Genomic DNA, 26,254 nt, shown 5'->3' with positions numbered 1-26,254 from the left:
TATGAACTTTCTACCATTTTTATGTAAGTGTTATAATTTCAGTTGTTATTTAAGATCCAAGATTTCCCCTTTCAGTATACTAACATTCCTGAATTAATCATTAGTTTTAACATACTGTCGAAATATCAAATAGATAAGTAAACACGGTTCGTAAACAGAAAATAAAATCAAAAAAGCCCTTTGAATCCCCTTTTGTTTTCCGTGAAATATTTATTACTCAATCTCTTGCCATTTATTCAAGATTCGTGAGCTAAATAAGCTTATATTATCACTAGAAAAACATTTATTTAAAAATTTGTCTGCAATTTGCATTCAAATGGCGTAATTATTTCTGGTGAAATCTGTAACACATTAAATAATTGATAATCCTCCTTCCTTCTAGAAAGTATCTATTCTGCTTCAGGCTAATTAACTAAAACATACTGAAATGTTGCAAACAGTCGAATATTCCGTCCGTCATGGTAATGCTTTGTTGCATGTTTTTTGAGAACCTATGATAATGTTCAAAATGAGTCACAGTTGACTAGATAAGAGAATTTGAGTATATGAACAATAATCGTTGAAATTCGACGCATTTCAATATAGGGCTTTCCACAAGTTTCTCAATATTTCCCAAAAAGTTGCCCGTAATTTTGCAAAAAAGTTGCTTCTGATAATAAAATTGGCTCGAAAGTTGATCCAAAAAATCCATATCGCTGCTTCCAATCAAGAGAATTTCTCTAAATATCTGCTAATTTCCCTTTGAGGGTCAGAATTCTAAGCAGTTTTTATGCAATTTTACAGCACAAGAAGTATCTAAATAACATAATAAAGGGAAAATTTGTTAAATAACAAGGATTTCTTTACAACTAAGAAAAATCATGAAGATATCGATGACGCCATGTTTGATGGCGAGTTTTGTAAGTTGAATTGCCGAGCAACTTGATATATAGCTAACCACAAATTAAGGTTATATCCTCCTTTAGAAGTTCAAAGATAATTTTTTCATGAGTTAAGTTGCCTACCACTAATTTTAGAACAGTTTTAACCAAAAATCTGCGAAACCCCCGTGACGTAGCCCCTTTAACGAGAGAGGTCAGTATTTGAAGAAATAAGATAGCTGCATCGAATCTGCTAAATTGTTATATAGCTATTTCAATTAACGCTGTCGGAAGAAAGCGTCAAGCCTACGCAACAAGACCGAATAGTGGTCTGAGTATTAATACTGGAACTTTGCACATCGGTGAAGAAGAAATCTACGGCTGATATTATTGATAGATATTTCGGTGTATCCAATTTTATTTTTCTAGCAATTTACCAAAGTGCGTGGAGATTGCCGTTTTCAAATTTGGAATCGACAGTAAGAGAAGAATTCGAAGTGAAGGGAATTTATGAGCTTATCAGTGTCGCATTCTACTTCTTATACAAAAATTAATTATTTATTTTAAGACATGATTAAATTTGGGGATTGACCACACATCAGTGAATGTCATAGCAATTGTCAGATGCGACTGCGAAACTGGATAGAAAATACATGACCTGCAGACCAGAATTCGAAAATAACTGATCAGTAAATATATCTAAGAAGGGCTTATTAATATTTTAGATTTTAAGCAAAAGCAAATGTCAATGAAATACACTCCTTCTCGTCTAGGAAACTAAAAAGTCCTTCTCAATGTCATATAAAAGACCTGATGTAGTATTTGTATTATATGTACCTAATTCAAACCATGTTGGAGGCCCGGTAGCCTAATGGTTACCGCGCTGGACTCCGGATCGAGCGGCCTGACTTCGAGCCCTGGCCGGGGCCATTAAGCTGTGTTTTTGGGCAAGACACTACACTCTCACAGTGCCTCTCTCCACCCTGGTGTAACAATAGGTACCGGCGAAATAATACTGGGGTGAAACCCTGCGATGGACAAGCATCCCATCCAAGGAGAGGTAGAAATGCACCTAGCCCCTACAGCCCCTACAGCCCCCTACAGCCCCCCCTACAGCCCCCCCCTGGTATAAGCTTCGGCAGTATGGGACACTTGGCTCGACACAGCCTTTACCTAATTCAAGCCATCCTTACAGTCTGAAAGATCTTCAGCTACTCATAAGAACAACAAACTACTACTCACTTCAATATTAAGAATGGTTTTATTATATTACGTTTTTTATATGCGAATGTTGGTAAAATGGGCTTTACAAAAGAAATAACAAATCGCAACAATAGAAATAACTTATATCTGACTATTTGATATCACGTTTGAATGTGTCTTCAAACATCAATAACTATATATATGAGAGAACTAAATCAACTTATTGTAAGCTTATTGTAAGTGAACATTAAATAATTTAGTCCTTCCCTAAATTTACTAGCGATTTTATAATCAACAAGCTAGCTTAACTGAGATTAGCTCAGTGTCCCCAATTAGCTCTTTAGCTAAATACCATTGACACTTAAATAAAGTTTATGTATGTATGTATGTATCAAAATGGTGTTTTACTACATTTACAATACTTTATTTACAAGTCAAAATGCGACGTTAAGTCAATGAGTCACGTGTTTCATTTGCTTGTCATTCCATAACACTTCAGTTTTCCCAACATGTGGTTTCCATGCTCACCAGGATCGATAAGATCTCCAAACCTCAGCTGTATCACGGGAAGGTGGGACTTGTCTGTCAGCAAACCGCTGTCCTCACGCCACACAGCATCATTTTTGTCACAGTTACACCCGTAAATGTTGTCTGCACAGGTACCTGTTACTCCGCATGCGCATTTGTAAGGAAAGCTTGAGTTGCTTCCTCCCCAATACGTCATCTTGTCTCCATCACGTGACACCCACCAGCCATATATGTTACCGTTGAGTAAGAGCATTGAGTGATAACATTCGTACTTGATAAACTGCTCACAGTGTGTAGAGACGGCTGTTAGGTTTCCCAGCTGGAGAAGATTTGCCCCAATGTACTGAATGTCACGCACGTAACAGCCTGGATCTTCACATCCACTTACCAACGTCCTGTCTTCACTGTCGTGACTGATGACTGTCACGCCAACGTTGTTCTTGTCAGTCATGTCACAGTCAACAGTGAAAGGTGTCACGTCTCCTTCTCCATCAGGGTCGATGACGTAAGAACCACTTGGAGCTTCGGGATTGTGTGACTTGATGTCACTGCAGCTTTTACTTTCTACAAGGTAATGTTAAAACAAATTTCAAGTTATGTTTGACATTAACAATTGGGTCAGAAGCTTCCCAATACCGGGCTACATGCCACTGTATTTAAGTAAAATAATTAAATAAAAACTATTTTTTTTCGATTTACTTTATACCTCCAACGACTTCCACTTCGCAATGAGTTCCAAACGATCCCAGCTTGCAGTGACAACGATATGAGTTCAGTTCATATTCAGGAACACAGCCGGCACCGTTCCTGCAAGGATCGCTTTCACATGGAGACTGAAAATAAACGGCTAACTTTGGTTATTATATACAATATGGATCGATGAGTCAGCAAAAACTTGTAACGGCCTGATCTTCAAACTCTTACCCATAGGCTGTAATGATGAAAGGTAGCATTGGCGTGAAACTTTTTAGTTGCTCTGTACTTGTCAGTGGCCAACAACTCACACAGATAAAGACCTTTCGAGTCAGGATACGCCGCCATGTTAAACGAATAACACTTCGGTTCACCAACACAAAGGAAAGTGCAATCTAACTGATCTGCCACCATGGACGATGTTATTTTCTTTACCCATAAGTAGTGGAAGGAATTTCGCTTAAAGTCACCAACAGAGAAGTCGCCTGTTGGATTTCGATAAAGAGCACTGTCTTCCATAGTGTACATCATCATTAACTGAGAAAACAGAAACAACAGGAGTGGCAGGAGTACCATGGCGGGGCCACTAGCGACAACAATGTGTCATTTAAAGAAAGAGAGAGAAAGAGTTCTCCTTTAATGGGGAATGTCAGCCGTGGGTTGATTGATTGATTAATTGATTGGCTGTTTGTTTGTTCGGTTTTCCTAAGTGGCAGTCATGCATCACCTATTACTCAACTCATGCCAGTTCTTGAAAACCCCGCTTGGATAATTTTGTTTTATTATTTGTGAAAGTTGAAATGAACAGTCGTTCTTTTCGAAATTTGCATCTCGTGCGTTTGAACTTGACAATGTGTTTTTATGTTCTTGTCTGGCTTGTTAATTAAGAGAAAGACTTCCCCTTTTTAATAAAACATTCTTGAGCCAATCGTTTGACGAAAACAATATACAGTGTATATAATAGAACTCATCACCTGCCGAAGTTCGTAATGGAAAGGGGAAGTCAAACGAAAAAAAAAAAGAAAAAAAAAACCCTGAATACCAACCGTTGACTCTCTTTATTTTTTGCACATTGTTCTTTTGGCAATTGTATCTTGTGCATATGAACTTTCTACCATTTTTATGCAAGTGTTATAATTTCAGTTGTTATTTAAGATCCAAGATTTCCCCTTTCAGTATATTAACATTCTTGAATTAATCATTAGTTTTAACACCTGTCGAAATAACACTGAAATAGATAAGTAAACACGGTTCGTAAACGGAAACTAAAATCAAAAAGCCCTTTGAATCCCCTTTTGTTTTCCGTGAAATATTTATTAATCAATCTCTTGCCATTTATTCAAGATTCGTGAGCTAAATAAGCTTATATAATTACAAGGAAAACATTTATTTAAAAATTTGTCTGCAATTTGCATTCAAATGGCGTAATTATTTCTGGTGAAACCTGTATCACATTAAATAATTGATTAACCTCCTTCCTTCTAGAAAGTATCCATTCTGCTTCAGGCTAAATTAACTAAAACACGGCACTGAAATGTTGCAAACAGTCGAATATTCCGTCCGTCCTGTTAATGCTTTGTTCCATGTTTTTTTGGAAGACAATGTTCAAAATGAGTCACATGACTAGATAAGAGAATTTGAGTATATGAACAATAATCGTTGAAATTCGCCGTATTTCAATATTCATGACTGCTGGCTTAAGCCTAAACTTAATCGTTGAAATTTATTTCCTCTCGTACCTTTTTTTTAAAGAAAAAATTGCTTATTGAATTATAAGAGTTGATATTTATATGCGGGCAAAATAGCTATATCCGAGCAGAATTAAGAGCATAATTAACAGATAAACATTTTGGTGAGCAATGCTGGTTTAATTTGTCAAAGGACGATGTGATTATTTAGTAATAACACCCGTTTTTGTAGACTTGAAAAGGCTCACGAAAGTTTTCAGGAAGAAAAAATCTGAAGTTCTTTTCAAGCTCTGCCCATTTTGGCCTGGTGTTAAGATGTCGAACCGTCTATTTTCCGTTTAGAGAGAATAATTAATACTTCGTTTTAAGCCAAATTATTTATACTACTGTTAACAAAAGGCTATTTTATTTTGGCAGGATTGTTTCCAACTTAAGCGCTGCCTTCTTTGAAAAAGTAATAGTAGACGTTTTGTTGTTTTAAGTTGTTGACGAAACTAATACGGATGACAAGAAGCGCTCGCTTTTATCCAATTTCAGCTGTCACAAAAACACGGTAACTATACTGCTTCTCAGTTTATAATAATGTTAAGACACAGTCTATGGTCCGGTGGATTTGCCTTGGAAACATATATCTTGTTTATTTCCTGTTCTTTTCGCTCGATCGGATAATTTTCTCTTTCTGTGTTCAAGCGGTTTCATAGTAATCGCATCAAAGGGCAAAGTTTGACATGAACGAGTGCGTCCGGAATAACTCCGGAGCCACCTGAACTTGTTATTTGGAAGACGACAAGAAGGTCTGTACGGAAACAAGCATTGCGAACGGTAGCAGACCTTCGATCAGTTTTCAATTTTATAACGTTTGAATTTCAGTACTTATCTCAACAAGTCCATAATTTACTCCACAGTGAAGTTGTGTCCTTGCACGCACCGGACGCTTCGAGTTTTATTTTTGCAACGTCAACTGCGCGCCAGCTTTACCGGAATGGATGAGAAAAGTGGGTTTCTTATCGTTAGTAATTTGGTAACAGAAGGCTTTTATCGGAGTCGTGACACTCTAATTTGGACAGCGACGTTTTCGGTCGAGAAAATACCACATTCTCGCACCTGCCTGCCTTTAATTCAAAATTAAAGACGACGCCCCCCCCCCCCGGGGGGGTACTCCCATATGTGGCCTATATAGGTATGTGCCGCCCGATAGGGTATGGTTTTTGAGGTTCGCGGTCCTTAAATAGGGTATCATTACCGAATGGTAATGAGGTTATGTTATGGGCCGCATTTTCTCACTCGAACACTCACTCACTCACTCACTCACTCGATTCTGATATCAAACCGCAATTAATTTAGCATTAAAACGAGAAACGTGCTGACAGAAAGGTCCTTTAAACGCATTCAGCACATGTCAATCAAATCTCAACCTCGTTCCAGGGTCTCTCTCTTTCAGGGAACTAAATTGAATTTCACAAAACAAATCGAAAGAGGATCACTTCCACTTATCCTCTGGTGATAAAAGAGAAAAGAATTCGCTCAACGAAGCCTCAGAGCATAGGCTATCAATTACCCATACACGTAAGAAAACATTCAAAGACGCGTTTTAGTAAACACAACATTCATGCACGTTTTTTTTTTCGCGTCACATCATCTTCGTGTCACGTCATCCGTTCTTCATCTTTTTGAGTCGTGCAGAAACGCGCATCTTTCTCTCAAATTTTAATGGCTGCTTAAAATAACGCTATACGTGCTGGCAGAATAGTAAACATATTCACAAAACAAATTTACTTAATGCTAAAAAGGATCAAAGGTTACACTTAAATATTTTTTGTGATAAAATAGAATTCGCGCTACGAAGCCTGAGAGCACGAACCATCAATGACGCAATTCCCATGGAAATTCACAGGGAAATAAAGTGAGATTGTGTTACATTATTGAACGCTTATTTGAAGAAAAAAACTATCAATGACCCATTCACGCAAGAAAACATTCGAAGGCAAATTAAGTGAGATTGTGACATTACTGATAGCACCAATGAACTACATATAGTTACGCTTAAAAACTGTTAAAATTATTACGCTCGCCTTGTGACGTGTTTTAGTCAACACAACATCCACGGCACGTTTTTGTTTCGCGTCACGTCACCTCGTGTCACGTCATCCGTTTTTCATCTTTTTGACTCGAGCAGATACACGAAGTGCTCGGGCGTATCTTTTCTCTCAATTTTTTTTCGCTGCTCAAAAATAACGCTATACGTGCTGACAGAAAAGTAAACATATTCACAAAACAAATTTACTTAATGCTTAAAAGGATCAAAGGTAATACACTAACCGGTAAATATTTTGGTTGTGAAAACTGAATAGCGCTACGACCCCTGAAAGCACGAGCCATCAATGTCGCAACTCACGTGGAAAAATAAAGCAAAGTGAGATTGCTTTACTTTATTGGACACTTATTTAGAAAAAATGCGGAGGTCGGCACTTCATCCATCGAATTACCATGAGGTTGCTCGAAGAGCCTTTGATTTTTACTCCGCTGTGATCCTTAGATAGGGTACCTAAATTCTATTACCTAAAATAAACGCCCAGCTGAACGAGAAAAAGATATCTGAAAACTGAATTTTCAGTTCAGTTATTAGAAAAGCGATTTTATAAAGATTTGTGTCTTGCCGTGCGCGGTTAGCCGTTATTTGGGTCGTCACGGAACGTTTCTCCTCCCCTTAAATAGGGTGTCATTTTTCGGTTTTGGGCCTTAAAAAGGGTATCAATCTTCGCTTTCTTTATCCTTAAATAGGGTAGAGTTTAAGAACCTTGGCGGCACACCCCTATCCGAAATTTATGGGAGTACCCCCCCCCCCCCCGGGACGACGCCACAGCAGACGGGCGTCTGGTGAGAGCATGAACAATTTTTTTCGCTTTCTTTCTGCAATCAATATTCATGAATTTTAGGTTAAACGAACTACTGGTGTATTTTTGCTTAGTTCTTGTTAGGAGAAAGAGAGATTTATCAGTTGCAACAGCCACAGAAGCCTTTGGCAAAATGATGATGATGATGATGATGATGATGATGATGATTTTTTTTTATTTTTTTTTTATTTTTTTTTTTATTTTTATTGCAATTACAAAAAAGAACATTAATTACACAGTAAAGTTACATACAATTTAGGAATAGGAAAAAAAGAGAAAAAAAATTATAATGAAAAAAAAAATAATAATAAAGTTAATTAATAAATATGATATAATTACAATTCACTATTACAATTCTCAAGTTATTACACACACAAAGATAGCCTTAAGGATAGTAACATTTGAAATAATAACAATAATACATTTTTATTATATAGGTTTAATTAACCATTTTTTATTAAAATATTCTTTTTTTGTGATTTTACTTTCTATTTCATACTTAATTTTAATTTTAGCTTTAAACCCCTCAATTTTAGGAAGGGTTTGACTTCTTCTGCAGTCCCACAAGAACAATTTTCCAATAATTATGAAGTAATTTAATAGATCAAGTAAAGGGCATTTTCCCGTAAATATTCCAAATAAAACATCTTTTAGGGAGAGGTGGATTTTCTGTTTTGATAGTAGGTGCCAGTATGATGCAAAATCTGTCCAGAATTGTCTAGTGTGGGAACAGTTATAAAAGAAATGATTTGAGGTTTCTGACTCAGTTTTACAAAACGTACACAAATCATCGCTTCTGTAACCAATTTTAAGTAATTTAGTATTCGTATAAAAAATAGAGTTTATAACTTTATATTGGAAAGCTTTAACATAAGATTCAAGTGCAACAGAATGTGGTAATAAGAAGATTTGATTGATTTGGTCGATTGTGAAATCAAAATCCCTCTGCAATTTGAAGGTGATATTGGGAGGTTGAGCCTTTCTGGAAACAAGTAGAGAATAGTAATCTTTTGATCTTTTTTGTTTAATATCGAATATGTTATTCTCAAATGTAAAAGAGGGAGATAGGGTTGATAATGGTACATTCGCAATCCTTAGCTGTGAGGGTATACAGTGTCGGAGGCCTGCCCACTGAAGAAAATTGGTTTTGTTAATCTTGTTCGAGAAGTGAGTGAAGGCAGCGTTAATATCCCGGTCAAAAAGAAGATCATGCGTGTACGTGATTCCTGCCTCGCGATAATTTTTGAAATAAACTGGTTTTTTATCGATTTTTATGTCTTTATTATTCCAAATAATGTTTTGATAATCCTTTTCTTCAGCAAAGGTATCGCGAAATTCTGACCACCATTGCAGAAGTTCGTAGTAAAATTGAGAGGATAAATTGAAATCTTTCACATCATAGTTACAACTGAGAAAGAAGATCCCCCCAACGTGCTATAACAGATAAAGAAAATATCTCTTCCATGTAGCAGTTGAATCATTAAATACTCTCTGTAGCCATCCTAACCTCAAAGATCTAATCATGCAATCAACATCTATCATTTTTAAACCGCCCTTCTCATATTCGTTTATTACAGACACACGAGTTACTTTATCTACACCTTTCCACAGAAACTTGAAAAGCAATCGATTCAGTTCACTTACTACTTCTGTTGGTGTTGGTAATATCGAGCAAACATAAACAAACTTCGAGATCAAGAAGGATTTGATTATTGTTATTTTACCATAAAGAGATAGGCCTCTCGAGGACCAGATATTAATAAGCTTTTTGATGCTGTCAAGTCTTTCGATAAAATTCTTCTCCTTTAGAAGTTTCGGATCGTATGTGAAATAAACTCCTAAAGCTTTGATCGAGGTTTTAGGCCACTTAATGCCGAATGGTTCTTCCATTTTTCCTCTAAATGAACCAATCCACATACCTTCCGTTTTTGAGGAATTGATATTGAGGCCAGAAATGTTTTGAAAAAGCTCCATCAGTTTAAAGAGTGATTTTGCTGAATCGACATTGGCTAATGTTGCAGTTGTATCATCAGCATATTGCAGGACTTTTGTTTCCTCTTGTCCAATAACAATACCTTTGATATCAGGGTTCTGTCGAATGGCGATTGCCAGCGTTTCTACCGCAATTACAAAAAGGTATGGAGATAGAGGATCTCCCTGTCGAACGCCACGTTCAAGTGGGAAGAAGTTTGAAGTTGATCCGTTGTTTATGATACAGCTTTTTATGTCTTTGTAGAAAACTCTAACCCAGCGAATGAAGTCTGGACCGAAATTGAATTCTTCAAGACATTTTAAGAGAAATTCCCATTCAACACTATCAAAGGCCTTCTGAAAATCGATAAAAACCATTAAACCGGGAATATTTTCCTTTGCAGTGATATCCATAATATCGTAGATAGATCGTATTGTTTCGCCTATAAAACGATCTTTTACATATCCAGTCTGATTTTGATGAATTATATCAGGAAGAACATTTTTTATCCTCCATGCAATTGCTTTAGTCATAATTTTTGTATCTACATTTACAAGAGAGATAGGGCGCCAATTTTCTAGAAGCGAACGATCTTTCCCTTTTTTTCAATAAGAGTGATGACAGCTTGTTTTTGAGAGTTAGACATCTCACCTTTTTCAAAACATTCATTGACACATCTAATAAAGCTATCCTTAAGTACCGCCCAGAAGGTTTTATAGAATTCGATGGGGATACCATCATTTCCTGGGGTTTTATTAAGATCAAAGCTGTTTAGAAGACGAAAACATTCCTCTGATGAAATGGACCCTTCGCATTGCTTTTGCTGTTCTTCAGATAATTTTGGAATAGTTAGATCGTTTAAGAACGCAGAGATTTTTTGTGTAATTTCTGGATCGATGTTTTTACTCTTATAGAGGTCTCGATAAAAGCGTTCCTGCTCCTTTAATATACAAAACGGATCTGTCTTAATTACGCCACTAATAAAAAGTTTTCGTATATGTTTCTTTACGTGATTTCTTTTCTCCAGATTTAGAAAATATTTCGTGCTTTTTTCCCCGTATTCATGCCAGCGGGCACGCGCTCGTAAAATAATTCCTTTGGTTTTTTCTTCGTAGAAGGTTTCCAATTTTTCCTGAACAGCCTGATATCGTGATGCGTTTGAGTCACTTGGTGTCGTTTCAAGTTCTTTCTTTGCCTTACTTAATTCTTCTTGTAGAGTTTTTTCCTTCTCATTCCTTTCCTTTGATTTTCTCTTGGAGAAATTTATTGCGTGAGCCCTTATATTGTATTTAATCCAATCCCAGACACTCCGATGGTCTGAAAGTTCCTTTCTTCCCTCTGCAGCCCATACTGGCAGCAGTTCTGTTACACTGTTTACATACGCATCATCCGCTAACAACGAGCAGTTTAATTTCCAATATCCAGGACCCTTTAGCTCATTTTCTAGCTTTCCAATTTCTAGCGAAATTGCGTCATGGTCTGTCCTAATAGCGGGAATTATCTCAGTCGATCTCACCATGTCAAATAAATTGTTAGATATCAGATAATAATCAAGTCGACAAAATATTCTTGGAGATTTTTGACTCCAGGTGAAACTCTTTGTATCTGGTTTTTTGATTCGCCATATGTCTACCAAATCAAGTTGACTTTGTAAGCATTCAATACAATTAGTAACTGATTTTCTTTGGAGCAGCACGCCCCCTTTTTTGTCAAGTTCAGGATTTAATGGACAGTTGAAATCGCCTCCTATGATGATATTTTCTTCTGATTCTAGGTTTTCTTTTTGTAAGATTGCAAATAGATTTTTGAAGAAGGTTATAAGATCTTTATCTTTGTTTGGAGCGTATATGTTAATTAACACATACGTTCTATCTTTGATGACAGCTTTTACAATGATATAGCGCCCCATAGGGTCAAGAATCTGCTGATGAATAGAACAATCAAATCCAGCTTTAATCATGATTGCGACTCCACGTGCGTTAGAGCTTCCGTGGGATGTTATGATCTCTGCACCCCATTCATTCTTCCATTGTGTTTCTGTTTTAACTGTGGAGTGTGTTTCTTGCAAAAATATTATGTCTGCTTTGCGTTTTCTGCACCAAGTGAACATTGTTCTTCTTTTTTGAAAATTGCTAATGCCCTTTACATTGAGCGATACTAATTTAAAAACATCCGCCATTTAGCATATCTGATTTGATCTGAAGTTGGAAACTGCAGAAGAAGCCAAAAAGAGAGAGAGAAAAAAAACCTATGGTGACGAAAAAACATCTCAAGAGTAAGAGAATAAATTATCTTCGAAATCAAAGTAATATAAAGAAAAACTGTTAAAGAATGTGCGCATTGAAAATAACTGAGATTTGCAGGCGTTGATTGGTGCCTATCAGTGGTAAAATCGAATTTATAATTAATTACAGCGTCGCCGTATACAAGAAAATAATTTATACAAACTACAAATAACGTAAATACACAAAATGTTTCTCTAACGTGCATTTGAGCTCATCAGCCCTCAGTCTGCCTAAACTGTGCTATTCATAATAAGTCCATAGTAAGGAAGATTATCGGTCTCCGCGCCCCTATATACTTGTCCATTAATAATTAGCTTGTCAACTTTGAAAAAAGCTGACTGTTTCCCTTGTTTGGCTTTCTTTAGTACTGGGTACAGTTTCTGATGAATTGCATCAATCTCTTTGGGATAGTCGTGAGAAATTCCTATTCCGGTACCCTTCAATTTTTTAACCTTTGACATTACGTACTCTTTATCCTGATAGAAACTAAATTTGGCGATTATCGGCCTAGGCTTAGTACGTGTTTGCGAGTTTCGCCGAGTTGGTAGGCGATGCACCCGCTCAAAGCGAATTTCATTCATATCTTCTCTTATTATTCCCAGTTTCTCTTCCATCATATTTCTCACTAAATCTTCAGTTTCTCGCGGTGTCTCACCTTCTGTTTCGTCGAGATTAAATATCTTTACGCTTTCCCTTCTCGTATAGGCCTCTAGTTTGATGTTTCGGCACTTTATCTGCTCCATCTCCTTTCTAAGTTTTCGCACCTCTTCGCTGTCTTGTGCTTGTTGCGTGCATAAACTCGCCACGCTGGGTTTTAGTTCTTGTAGTTCTTTTTTCGTGTTTTCTGCCGCCTTCTTTAATTCTTTGTTTTCATCTTCAATGGTTTTTAGACGATCCTTCAGAGTAGCAATTTCGGAAAACAAGTCCAGCAGTTTATCCATCTTGGCCTCCAAATTAGCCAGCCTTCCAGAAGCTTCGCACCAATGGTCGCCATCCCACTCTTCATCCGTTTGAGAACCGGTAGTTTGTCGCAGTCGCTTGCGTGAGGTAGTCTTCGAATCGGTTGGGACCTCTTCCGTTTCAAGTTTTTCCTTTTTTTGCAGACAGAGCGCTGATTAAATTGAGATTCACATACTTTTTTAAAGATTTCTTCAGGAGAGACCAAATACACGTCTGTCTTCTACCTGTGCTACCGCGCCTGAAAAAAAAAAAAAAAAAAAAAAAAAGATGATGATGATGATGATGATGACGATGATGATGATGATGAATGATGTCAAGTGAAAGTGACAATGATAATGATGATAATGATTATAAAAAATGATAATAATAAAAAATAATAAATATATAGTGTCCTCCTGTTGTAACAGCCACAGAAGCTTTTGGTACAATAATGATAATAATGATGACGACGATGATTATGAATGATAAAAATGATGAAGATGACAGTGATCAAGTGATAGTGATAATGAAAATGATAAGAATAAAAATAATAAATAAATGAATAAACTAAAATGTGCAACTATAAAAAGTCATCATTGAGTCACCCCCCCCCCCTTCCATAGATTCTATGGAAGAAGGGGGGGACTCAAAAGAGTGGGGTGACTTAATTAATAGAGCTTTTATGGTACATAAAAAAAAAAAACGAACGACTTGGTTGTTTGACTCAGTTATACATCTAACTCAGACTAAGCGGTGACTCATTCACACTGTTGTTCATCTTTAAATCTCCCAAGAAAAAGATATGACTCTCCTAGAAGTTGTTTTTTATTTACTACAAAGTCACTTGCGGAAATGTCACTGTCTCTTTCTTAACAGTCAAATGCTCACCAATTCCAAGTGTCTCACCCATGCTATGGATGCTGTTTATCCACCTACTGACCGTTGACTCATAATGAGATTCAAGTGCCACAGGGGCAGTAAATGAAAACACTGTGTGAACACCACAGCTTTCCACTCTTTCACTTCCAGCTTGAATAAGACTACCAGTACAATTTAACATATGAGAATGAAAGATCAAGGAAGATTCTTTAAAACTGACCATGTAGCGATTAAGAGGAACCATATTTAGGCAGTTGTACTCGCTGGCTTGATCGCACCAGTAAATTACAGGGTAGCCAAGAAGAAAACCAAACACACTTGGTATACACAAGTCCTCTTCAACGTCACTGCCATTGTTTAAATCTACAACCTCTGAGTTTCGAGCTGTTTTATTCCTTTGCGTCAAGGTCAAAGTCGCATCATATAATTTCTGATCTAAGTTTTCAACAATCCTGGCGAACTGCTTCATAACACGCTTCGAGACCTCCGTTTCTAAAACGCGCGGTTCTTGCAATATTCCCGAAATGTCGATCAAAGTCAGCTCTTCAGAGTCTACAGTTTTCTTAAGATGACTCACCAAATTTTCCAAATCGGCGAAGAAAATGTCCTCGCCAACTTTGAGTACATCCAAGGAGTAAGGAACTAAACCTTTTGCCGCTAAGGTATCGATTAAAATGCTAGCCTTTGTTGTATCCACAACGGCATAATCGAACAGTAACGATGGCTTAATGCCGAGATAAATTGCTGCTAGATCAAGAAGAAAAGATCTGCAATATTTGTCTGATAATTTCCCCAGATATTTCTGAAATATATCCTTCCATTGACGAAGGCTCCAGCCTCCAGTATCCGCCATATTGTAAGCAAAGAACCAGGCGTTGCTAACGGCGCCGATCCAGGCTCCTCGCGATATTTCCCTTTCCAGGATCCTCTCTATCTTCTTCCTGGGAACGAGGTAAGCTTATTTGACCCCAAGCCACTCTCAAACGGTTGCTCGCAACGCGGCCACAAGAACTCTGTTCAAATAATAGGCCCTTCCCGATTATGCTAGCATTTTTTCCGGCATAATTCGGCTGAACGAGCACTTCTTTCTCAAAAAAAGAAATTGCTAGCATAATTGAGTATGATGCCTTATTTTGTTTGTATTTCCTTCAAAATAAAACAAGGCATTTTCAAAGCCCAAGGAGCATATTGGATTTCAGCATTTTTTGGACAAAAAAATAGCATTGCTAGGAGCATAAAATGCCAGTGGGGAGGGGCCTAACCCTGGGAGCAAGAAGTTCCGTATCTCTGAATTCTCATCGCGGTTTTTCGGTTTCGATGCAAAAACAAATAAAAAAAACCCCTTTGGCACCCAGAATGGTGAAAGAAAGGCGTACCCCACTTTTTCTCTGGGTTGCTATACCTCCCCCAAACCAAGCCTAGAAAATAACACCAAATCCAGTGCAGTTTCTTTTGGTTTTATTCACTCAAACATTACTAAACTACTTCAATTAATGCATGTTTTTTCTTCACAGGAAACAAAATATAAATGCGAACTAAGCTGGCAAATAAAGATCACAGTATAAACGACTATGAACTAGAGTAAGCTAGTCAAGATTTATTTACTGCTATAGTCTATTGCTATAGCCTATTGTGACATCATGTTACAACAACTGATCAAAAAGCAGAAACAACAAGCTTGAACGACTATTGGAGAAGAGCATGTCTTATGGTCACCTTTTTCTCACACTATGTACTCGTAATCACCTAATATTATTTTTTTAAGCGCAGTTACTGACCAGTCATCAATTATTATCCTTTAGTGCAAGAATAAGTTTCTGACCCGCAGAAAGTTTATTCACTTTATGCACCAACTTCCATACTTTTTTTTTTCTAGACCAAACCTAAAGTAAGGGATTTAGGTAGCACCACTAGACATTGGACGCACTTGTTAATTAAATGAGATACAATAGTTCTGTTTTCTCGTAAAATTCAAACTCTTATTCCCAAATCTCCAAATAATCATAACCTCACAACATCTAGACTTGTGAGCAGGCTGAGATTCTACAAAGCGTTGCATCTTTTTGCTTCTATTGTTAGCAATTAAACCTGACCTGTTAAGCTTGAAAGCTTCTACAGTATCAATAAATAAATTGGGGATTTTTACTACTTATTAAACTCGGCAGTATGAGAATAAACAGGCATTTAGTCAAACATAGGCAAAAAAATTAATTTTCACAAAGGAAACTTTTTCAAAAATAGTCGTGATGCACTTAAACATATACATTTACGTGTCCTCAAAGTGAATAATTCAGGTAATGTTGCCTTAATTGAATGATGAAATTCTTATGGCATATAAACCTATAACTTTTCATACAATTACCAAGTAATAGGTATAAAAAGACTGCCTAAAATGTGTCAATAGTAATTCTTCTAAATCTTATGTCTATTACAAGGAAAATTCATGTTATTGAAAAAAACAAAAAAAAGCTAAAAATATGTTGTATAGCCAACAAAACATCTTATCAAAGAAACCCTTTGCTGCTTTTGCTGTAAATCCACCATAAATGAGGTTATACCCATTAACATACAAAGGTATACACTATACTGCAGACTCTAGCAAGAGGCAGTATAGCAATGCTACTAAGAAAAAACTATCAGTAAGGCACATGGTAATACATCATACCTTTGAGCATGTGCAATTCCTCAAGAACAATTTAACTCAGCATTTCACTTGGTCAAAAGGGGTTTCTCTGGCTTTTATCTACAGTTAATTGTTATTATATAACTTATTTAACCTTTGATGTCTTTTTAGTTAAAGATTATGGTTTTTGCTTTGTGAATTACATATTTAAGTTTACTGAATTTCCACTACAGAAGCTAAATTCAAACAGCTAAAAGTTAAATTTTCAGCATTCAACTGAGAAGAACACCGTAGAATCAGGTGGACATTTCATGCAAGCTTTTCACATACTGTAGAACATGAAAAGATAGTAAGGTATAAATTCACAACAGAAACTATGTTGAAAAAATTCATCTTATTGCAGTGTATAACAAAATCATAAGATGATACACTTTCTCTTCTTCTTCACTTTTGGAATTGGCTTCTTTCCCTTCTGTACAACAAAGACAAAAAGAAAAACAATTCTTAAATACATATGTACACCTTCTCTTTACTTTGCTACATTACAATAAGCACTGTACTTGTAAAGTTCAAAACACTGACAGACATGAACTGTTACTGCAGAATAATGCGTGACTGTGTATTTCATGACATTGTCTGCCCAGTTACCAGGGTGGTCTGGGCTGAGCGTGATATCCCGGATGACCACGCTAGTTTTGTACACTGTGAACACTTTCCCACGAAAATTGGACAGTCATAGTTCTAAGGTTTACGGTATTGTTTATGGATATTTCACGGATATTACGGTTCAAGGACTCAAAGGTGATTAGCTTTACCGAAAGGACACCGATGTATGTTTTTTTGTTTGCTTCATAATGATTTGTTTTTGTTTATTGTACATTTTACTTCGTTAGTTTGACACTCTACCTGCCATTGTAATTCTAGGGTTTTTTGTTTTCGTTACAAGAGATGGGCTGCCTGTGGGGGTTTCTACAGTATTCATGCTTGGACTCTTAATTTTCTGATTTCCAGTCCAAGGTGCTAATAACATTTTAACAACTAAACCTCAGCTCCTCAATTAAAACTTTCAATTAAAACCCTGACAAAACTCACATACCTCCCGTCTGATTTCTCTCACAAGGGTGTAAAATGCATCCTCAACTCCTTGTCTTGTTTTTGCTGATGTGTCTACGTACGGGATTCCATAACTTGTCGCTAACTCAAGAGCCTCTGTTGTCTCGACTACCCTGTTACCAGTAGTTTGAAGATCACATTTGTTTCCAGCCACTAGAAAGAAAAAAATATTAACAAGGATTTTGTAAGCTGTATCAGACAGTGACTCAACAAATATGGAAAATTTTAATGTGCATGTGTTTATAATCTAACAGTGCTATTGCCTTTAAGTATGCATCCCTCACTTTTTTATTATTTCACTAGTACTTTGTATTCTTTTATTTCAAATAAGCCTTAAGAAATTTCAGGGCTCAAAATTAAAAAAATCCTTGAGTCGCCATTAATTTTGGTGACTAAGTGGTAAAAAATGGTCATTAAATGCAAATTTCTAACAGCAAGTTTTCGGATGTTTTACGGCAAAGGAAAAGGATGGATTGACTTTCTCTATTTGGATGTTTTAGAAGCAAAGATCTTCCAATTTAATTTTCTGGAAGGACCAAATGTTTGAGAAAATTAAGTTACCGTTATTAATTGTCAACACAGAGAAATGTAGTCACCATTTTGGTGACTAAACCAGAATTTTTAGCCGCATTGCCGATCAGTGAGTTGCAATTTCGAGCCCTGAATAAATTATGGAATTTATATGAAAAATAAAATTGCGGTAATGCTGGTCAGTGCCTCTTTGGGGCAGTCATGCAGAGTAGGTAAAAAAAAAAAAAAAAACAGTAAGTATACAGTGTATGAATTTGGGCCTGGTAATTATTTCCACTGAGTCTCTTTGAGTGAGAATGCCCAGTTGTTGCTTCTCTCAGGGTTGCAATGGATATCACCATGCTTTGCTTGTATCATGTGTGGCTCCAACAAATCTAAAGGCACCTTCTCCAAGGCTCATCTATTGTGATGAGTTTGAGGGAAGGTAAATAACATGTTTGGGCTTTCACAGGGACTGTAACACTGTGTAACAGGAAACTGTTAACAATACTTACAAACCATAGGGACTTCATCAGCGTCTTTCACTCGTTTAATCTACCAAGCAAACAAATAATTTAAGTATGGCTAAATGTCATTTTGCCTAAGCTACGTGTAAACTCAAGTCACCGCTGCTGGCCAGCAGAATGTCCCCGGATATAACTAATGAGGATATTATGGCAACTGATTTGAATAATTATTACTAGCAGTATACCATAAAAAGACAACAACAACAACAACTTAAATCAACAGACTCTTTGGAGCATGGGTCTTTCAAGGTTTTACTTTTGACTTTGCCATTGAGGTAAAAAAAAAAAAAAACATGAAAGCTAAAGGGGATTTATTTTATTTATTTTTTGTACCTGCTGTCTGAATGCATGGATTTCCTCAAATGATCTCCTGTTATTGACAGCAAAAACACACAGAAAGCCTTCTCCTGTTCTCATATACTGATCTCTCATAGCACTAAAATGATAAAGCAATGACAATGTTAGGAAACTATTACTCCCACACGTCTGTAGCTCAAAATCTAAATTCTCTTTACTAAGTGACACACATTTCTTTTAATTTTAGTTCTGAGAATTTGGTGATAGTAGATTGATCAATACACTGTACATGTACATGTGTATATATACGCCAATTTATTGCAAATCTCATACACAAGATTTACATGTTAATTACTCTTGACTAGGGGTGTCTGCCCCTGGGCACAGGCCGGTTCATACTCTTTTAAGCTTTTGAGATTTTAATACTTTCCGTGACTTTTTCCATGACTTTTCAAAGTTATCCATGACTTAAATTTGAGCATTTTTCTTGGAAATTTTCAAAAATTATCTCTATTTCAGGTACCTTTTTACCCTTTTTTTCACAAAAATAACAGTCATGCCTAATTTATTTTGTACAATCAATACCATTTTCCATGACTTTCCATGACCCACACTTAAATCACATGACTTTCCAGGCCTAGATAATGAAATTCTAAAAATTCCATGACTTTCCAGGTTTTCCATGACCTGTACCAACCCTGTCGGCAGAGGCATCGGCTGCGGAGGACAGGACAGCCTAAAGGCAGAGGGCCTACATGTACAGCCCAATTCTCCATCAGGAGAATGGTTAAATTAATGATGAAGATGACTAGGAGTGTCAGGACTTCCGAAGTTAACGTGATGTTTAAGACATCTCAATATTTTGAAGACTGTTGAAAATGTCTTCAGGATTTCCGAAGAACGTAATTTGTGTATTTCATTAAACAAATTTTAACCAGAAGTGGAAACACCCCTGCATATTTTCTAGTCTCTGTTTATCAAAGTTCATGTTTATCAAGTTACTTCTTAAGCTCAAATCTACTACAAGACGTGAGAAAAAGGTCTGTATGCACAAGATTTATGCTGGAGTTGGCACATGTAGACCTGTACAAATTGTACATGTATACCGAATACGAGAGTACAGAACTACAGTTGTATTAACCTGTATTCCTCTTGACCTGCAGTATCCAGAATATCCTACAAAAGAACACATGGAAAAGTAGTCTTAGTATATACAGTACCATTCAGAAACAAGCGTCCATTGCATATGCACATACGCAGATGCATTTACGCACATACACACATGCGCATATGTGTATAAGCATACACGCATACACAGTTGTTTGTTATTCATTTCTCTAAGTTTTCTTTGTGTGTATTATTGGGAAAAACAAAAGAAATTAATATCTTTGTGAGAAAAACTTAAACAGGCTCATAAACAAGACCAGCTGGCTTTTCTGGCCATAGCAGCTCTAAAAGTTTACCTAAATCTTTATTTTCATGTGAAATTTCAGCCAGATTTGAGTTCCATTTCAGCCGGTTAAATTGCCAAGCAGCCGACCCTTAGCGAAATTCCTGGGATTGGTTCAGTTCTTTTTGCTCAAAAATAAGTTAGGCTCATGTTTAATGCTGTATGTAAGTCCTAGGTCTACTGGCATGCCCTTATTGGACCATCCCAAGGGAAAGATGCTGTCAACATTGGGAGCTAGATCATTTTCAGTAGCAGCTCCAAAACTCTGGAATGGCCTACCTGTGGAGCTTTGTCAAGCAACATCACTTGACTGTTTTAAATCTCGACTTAAAACGTATCTTTTTAAGAAGTATTTTTATAATTAATAACTTTATTTTATTTTCATGGTGATGTAATTTTTAATTTTCTCTTAAAAATGTAAAGCGCTATTGATCAGAATATGGAAAGTGCGCTATATAAATTAGCAAATTATTATTATTATTATTATTATTATTATTATTATTATTATTATTATTATTAAGGTTGTCAACTTTTCATTGAAGTAGTGGTGCAAGCGTCATACAAGTACATGTAAATGTGTATTGTGTATTTGCAAGTTTGCACAGCAGCATTTGAAATCTTTTGAAAACTTAAGTTGAACTCAGGGAGAAGAAAGATACTTTTAAGTGAATTGTATAAGTGTGCCTGGGTGAGCGAAAAATTTATTTCTCAATGTATTATTAAAGCATGGCAATTTAATGCCTATGTACAGTGTATGTGCAACACCAATGAAAGACGTACTTACCAGTAAACACGTTTCTCCATCGATTACAACTTGTTTTCTATATGAATCCTCTGAAAAGTAGAACCAAGAATTATTCTTTTTTTAGTTTTGGCATGCAGTTCTGTAAATGTACATGAAATACTCAATATCTGTTTCGATAGTGTTACAAAATATTAATACATAAAGATCAAGTATTCAGTCTTTGCAATTAAATAAATAAATTTTATAACAAGTACAAATATATAGTATAAAGTATAAATTTTCATGTTGAGTACAAAATGTACAATACATTATTTTTTTTCCTTTTACTGTAATACTTAATATTTATTTATGCCTGAATTTTAACTTTAACCAGTTAGGAAATAAAGCTAAATAACTTCAGTTGTTATATTTTTGTTTTTTTTTTTAGGCAGAGACATGCAAGTAATCGCATTCATAATTCCTCTTTACATGTACATTTGTACATGTGCATGCCTGTTTATGGTAACAACTTTATGGTTAAATCATTAACTCTACTTTTTTATGAGCAAGTGAATAAACTTAAAATCAAAGTGATTTTCTTCTACGATGAAGATTATTGATGTTCGCGATATAATTTTGCTGTAGTGAGTATCACGACAATCGAGGTGTAGGCAAAGAGATATAACTTGTCACGTGAATTAAACAAATGATCAATACTCACCTATTGTAGGATCATATTCGTCTACAAAACTGTTAAAAGTAAAAAAAAAATGGACTTTGTTCAATACACTTGATAATCAATGTTTTCCACTGTAGGTTGATATAAAAAAAAATAATGAAAGATTCACTGTACATGAATGACAGTGTTTTTTCCTATACTGTACATGTTTGTATGAATGTTTATAAAAACAACATCAGTGTCTTTTCCTGTCTCTCCCCAGTTTGGAAACAAACAAACGAAAAATCAAAGGGCTCCTGAGCCAGCTCATTCATGTTTTCTTGGGTTTTTAAATAAACTGAATGTAAACCGTGCTAAAGGGAGGCAAGTAACAGTTCGAAATAGCAAGGGCCAAGTTACCCTGGGTGCCAGAGGGTTTTTTTGCGGCGACATAGCAATCCTGCAAAAAGAAAAAGCCCTCTGGCACCCAGGGTAGGGCCAAGCTGGAATAGCCAATCAGTAATCACTGAAGAAAATCTTTAAAAGGTAATTGATTGGATTGCATGCCTTCTTGAATTAGTTTTAATTGGATTAGTTTTATTTAGTCCGGTATTTAGTTTGCCATGGCCTGACACACAAACCCCTAAAATCCAACAGTTGGGCAAAAAGGATGGTGAGACCACCACTATTGCTAATATTTTATCTTTGGGGTTTCAAGGCATCTCTTATCTTACTTAAGATACATTGTAAATGAATGTCTGCAACTCAGTCATGATGAAGATCGGCGAGAAGAGTCGTCTCTGCTGCAAGAAGACGTTTAGCAGCAGGTGGGGTGCCTGTGAAGATGAAGGGGCTATGGGAGGAGCACTGCTACCTCTTCCACTACCCTGATCTGGTGCCATAATTATTTTTCCCCTTTCCTGATAGATGTTGTTCTGGTCGTTTTGCATTATCATAAAAACCAGGGTTCATTCCTCTTCACTAGAATTACCCCCAGAATGTAACATCCTTCACATAATCTGGGTGACTGTAAAATAAGACATTTACCATTTCAGCTTTCATTACCTATTCCCATAAAGCATGACGAAGTAATAACAAAATCTGCAAATAAACCATTTGTTGGTGCACAAGCTATAGGAGGATTGTGTAAAAAATGTACTGAAGACACTCCTGTCATGTATCTGTGATACTGATCAAATGTTATGATCATGATCACGCGGAAATTGTACAATTGCGACATAATTACGAAATACACTAAAATTGCTAACAGTTGATTTAATTTGCACTGAAGCAGCTAAAACATTGGTAAGTAATAATTCAAAAACGCGAATGAAGAGTAAAAGAAATGGTGCGTAGGTGATTTTCTTGGGAAAGTCAAACAAAGTAAGAACACGATACGAGGCCAAGTGGAACGTGACTACCTGAGGTACGCGTTGTTGTGTTACACTAGTAGGTGGTTTAGAATTAAGACGAAATCCACTAGGAAGTCGAGTAATATTTATTAAAGTTGGACAAAAATCAATTTCCAGAATAATTTAAATCCTATTGCGTTATTTCCTACCCTTAATAAAAGGTAAAGATGAAAGTAATTATCCGTGTTAACACCAATAACAATTTCTTATCAGAGTCCGAGAAAATGAATTTCAAAGTTTACAAGGTATGGGCAAAATCTCACGTGTAGCCATTTTGTAAATTCGTCTTAAGCGATTCAGTGGAATTCAGCGGAACTTCAAAATGTGTTTTCGATGTGTGGTGTTGTTAGAAAAGATTTCTTTTGATAAGATATTTGAAGCAGTAACAAAAACGTTTGCAATAAGGTGGAAATAATTCTGGTACAACAATTTCTTATCAGAGTCTGAGAAAATGATATTTAAAGTTCACAAGCTATGGGCAAAAGCTTACATCTTTTAAGCGATTCAGTGGAATTTAGCGGAACTTCAAAATGTGTTTTCGATGTGTGGTGTTGTTAGAAAAGATTTCTTTCGATAAGATATTTGAAGCAGAAACACAAAAGCTTGCAATCAGGTGTAAATAGTTTTGGTACATAATTTTGTCCAATAACTACTCGAAGTCCTGGCGGATTTCCTCTTAAGCGCTCCAAAGACATCATGATTGTATGGAGATAAAAATAACGCGTAACAAAATAAAATTTTACCTTCTGTTCAAAAATAAAGAAAATGTACTCAACTGCTCCGTTTGGGTTATTTGGTCGTTTTAGGGGGTTGGAAGGTTTTTGTCGAACCCTTATTTTATGCCCACGGAGTTCGACACGGTCTACAACTTCCGTCCAGGTTTGGTTGATTTTAATTATCTCGTTTATTACGTGCTCCGCAGCATGAACGAGCTAAAGGAATGTTTTACCATTTTACGGGCTTAAACAGACCGTATTTTGGCTCGTGACGTTTTCAGTTGGCGAACACGCCGACGTGTATGTTTACACGTACCATGAACCGAAAATAAACATACGTCAACAATGTTTATAAATACAGTATGTCTTTTTTCATCTAACTTACGGATCACATTGTGTGACCGGAAAAACACACTCACCAGCCGGCAAGTCGTTAATTTTCGATCGTGTCTTAGGGGAAATGTCACTAACAAGGGAATGAAGAATAAATTACTATGGTTTTGAAAATGAAAACCTATTCCTCCTTTGAAATAGCTGCTTTTTTAATTACTTCCGTCTGCCACGAGGGAGTTTAATAATTGCGTGTGTCAGCGCATGTTTAAACAAACCCGTTATGGGTCTTCCAAGGTGACAACATTGATTCACGTTGCACTTTTTAGAAGTTCCGAAATTGTGATTTCATGTAAATTTATTTATTACACTATATAAGGATTTCATTTCTTTTCACATTTGCATCTGAGCTTCATTGAAGTTATTTTGGACATTACTAAGGGGGGAGGGGTAGCATGTAAAATTACTTCCGGTCTACAACTTCCGTCCACACAATTTTTGTACACGCACACGCGTGCAAAACAACTTCCGTCAACATCTGTATCACTCTAATATCCTCATTCATGAATGAGCATAATGAAAAAAAAACATTAACAGTAGTCGTATTTAGACTCCAAAATTTGTACATACATGTATGTACATGTTCAAATATTATTCCTCTAGATGTTTAACCTTATCATTTAGAAACTGAGAATAATAAACTTCCACTTAAATAAAATAAATGTAAAATTCAAGTCAAACTTAACCTATAGCAGCCTCCATGCACATTTACCCCAAACCCCACCCCACCCAAATTATTGTCCACACCCCTATCACTCTCCCCACCCTAAAACATGCACTTCGTACATCAACAACTCCCTTTCCTAAACAGTTTTACGTGTTGAAATGGCCATAGTTTATCACAATCAAAACCTATAAAGCTTGTCTTAGAACATGTTTACGCAAGTATATTTAAGAAAACCATCTACAAGCTAGTGGCCAAAGCCCTGCGCATAAAGATAGTAAATATTTCTGTTTCAGCGAGACCGTGCCGTCTCATGGAGCACACAATTATTAAATACACCGAGATAGACTTGCGTTAATGTGGATTACCCAGGCTTGGGAAAAAGCAATCAGGCATCATGTTATAAACTTCGTTTGACATGAAATTCAGGCTAACCTTACATTATGGACGATCGAAGACAAGTTTAGTAGGAAAGTACAACTTTGTAAAGAACGCTTCTTCGGTCGAATTGAATAAGCTTGCAGTTGTATGTACCGAATTTTGGAAGCTTGAATGCAGATTAACAGAGAAAACACTCAGCTTATGACAGATGAGAACTAGGCGAAAGACATGAATATAACTGAACAGTAAGCAGTGCTAACATCGCCAAAGTTCAGCGACATGTTGTGAGGTTTAAGCTTACAGAATTACACAACGATCGTTGCTCGTCGATCGATACACAACGTCTGTCCAAATAAAAGCACATGCTAAATTCTGTATGAACTGGTTTTTACATTAAAGGCACTTACTGGTTCTGAATGAGCTGAATGGTCAAGGCACTCTTGCCAACGCCACCGGCTGAAAAAGCAAAGTAAACCTGCAGTCAGTTTGGCAAGATCAAATGTTTATGGCGATCAGTTGAAAACTTCACTCAAAAATCAAACGTTCTATCGAAGGACAGCAAAGCTACACTAAAGTCTGTCAGTTACCTCCAACCACCACCAGTTTATACTCAGTCATGGCTTACAAAGGCCAAATTACCCGTGATTTTCCTATCCACACTCGTGAAATCTGCTGCTTTTTAGAGGAAATGCCAGGTTTTTGTTGTAACAAGGTCGTGGCCGGCGACACATCCCGCGCATGGTAGGTGAGTCACAGGACGCCTTATATATCGGAACTAAATTTATCAGCCAATCAGCATAACTGAAATTCTTTGATTGTTCTATTTGACCAATCATATGTAGTATATC

At 36.4% G+C, this 26,254-nt stretch overlaps 3 protein-coding genes across 3 annotated transcripts; all 3 read right to left on the bottom strand.

Moving 5' to 3' along the window:
• Window positions 1-2,459: 2,459 nt before the first annotated feature.
• LOC144648918 (contactin-associated protein 1-like) lies at window positions 2,460-4,020 on the bottom strand. Its single transcript, XM_078508364.1, has 3 exons — window positions 3,516-4,020; window positions 3,298-3,424; window positions 2,460-3,155 (listed from the first exon to the last, which is right to left on the bottom strand). The coding sequence occupies exons 1-3, from the start codon at window positions 3,858-3,860 to the stop codon at window positions 2,533-2,535; spliced, it is 1,095 nt and encodes a 364-aa protein (XP_078364490.1). The 5' UTR covers window positions 3,861-4,020; the 3' UTR covers window positions 2,460-2,532.
• A 9,851-nt stretch (window positions 4,021-13,871) lies between these two features.
• LOC144648916 (UPF0739 protein C1orf74 homolog) lies at window positions 13,872-14,794 on the bottom strand. Its single transcript, XM_078508363.1, has one exon. The coding sequence runs from the start codon at window positions 14,792-14,794 to the stop codon at window positions 13,895-13,897; it is 900 nt and encodes a 299-aa protein (XP_078364489.1). The 3' UTR covers window positions 13,872-13,894.
• A 583-nt stretch (window positions 14,795-15,377) lies between these two features.
• On the bottom strand, window positions 15,378-26,140 carry LOC144647821 (GTPase HRas-like). The gene is made up of 9 exons (XM_078507533.1): window positions 25,994-26,140; window positions 25,814-25,862; window positions 21,907-21,935; window positions 21,246-21,295; window positions 20,153-20,187; window positions 19,048-19,150; window positions 18,703-18,742; window positions 17,661-17,830; window positions 15,378-17,036 (listed from the first exon to the last, which is right to left on the bottom strand). Exons 1-9 carry the CDS (start codon window positions 26,022-26,024, stop codon window positions 16,980-16,982), a joined length of 564 nt encoding a protein of 187 aa, XP_078363659.1. The 5' UTR covers window positions 26,025-26,140; the 3' UTR covers window positions 15,378-16,979.
• Window positions 26,141-26,254: the final 114 nt, after the last annotated feature.

Source organism: Oculina patagonica, chromosome 4 (assembly GCF_052425735.1).
Source record: "Oculina patagonica isolate OP01 chromosome 4, crgOcupat, whole genome shotgun sequence".
Taxonomy (NCBI): domain Eukaryota; kingdom Metazoa; phylum Cnidaria; class Anthozoa; order Scleractinia; family Oculinidae; genus Oculina; species Oculina patagonica.
This window is presented reverse-complemented; position numbering and strand designations above follow the sequence as displayed.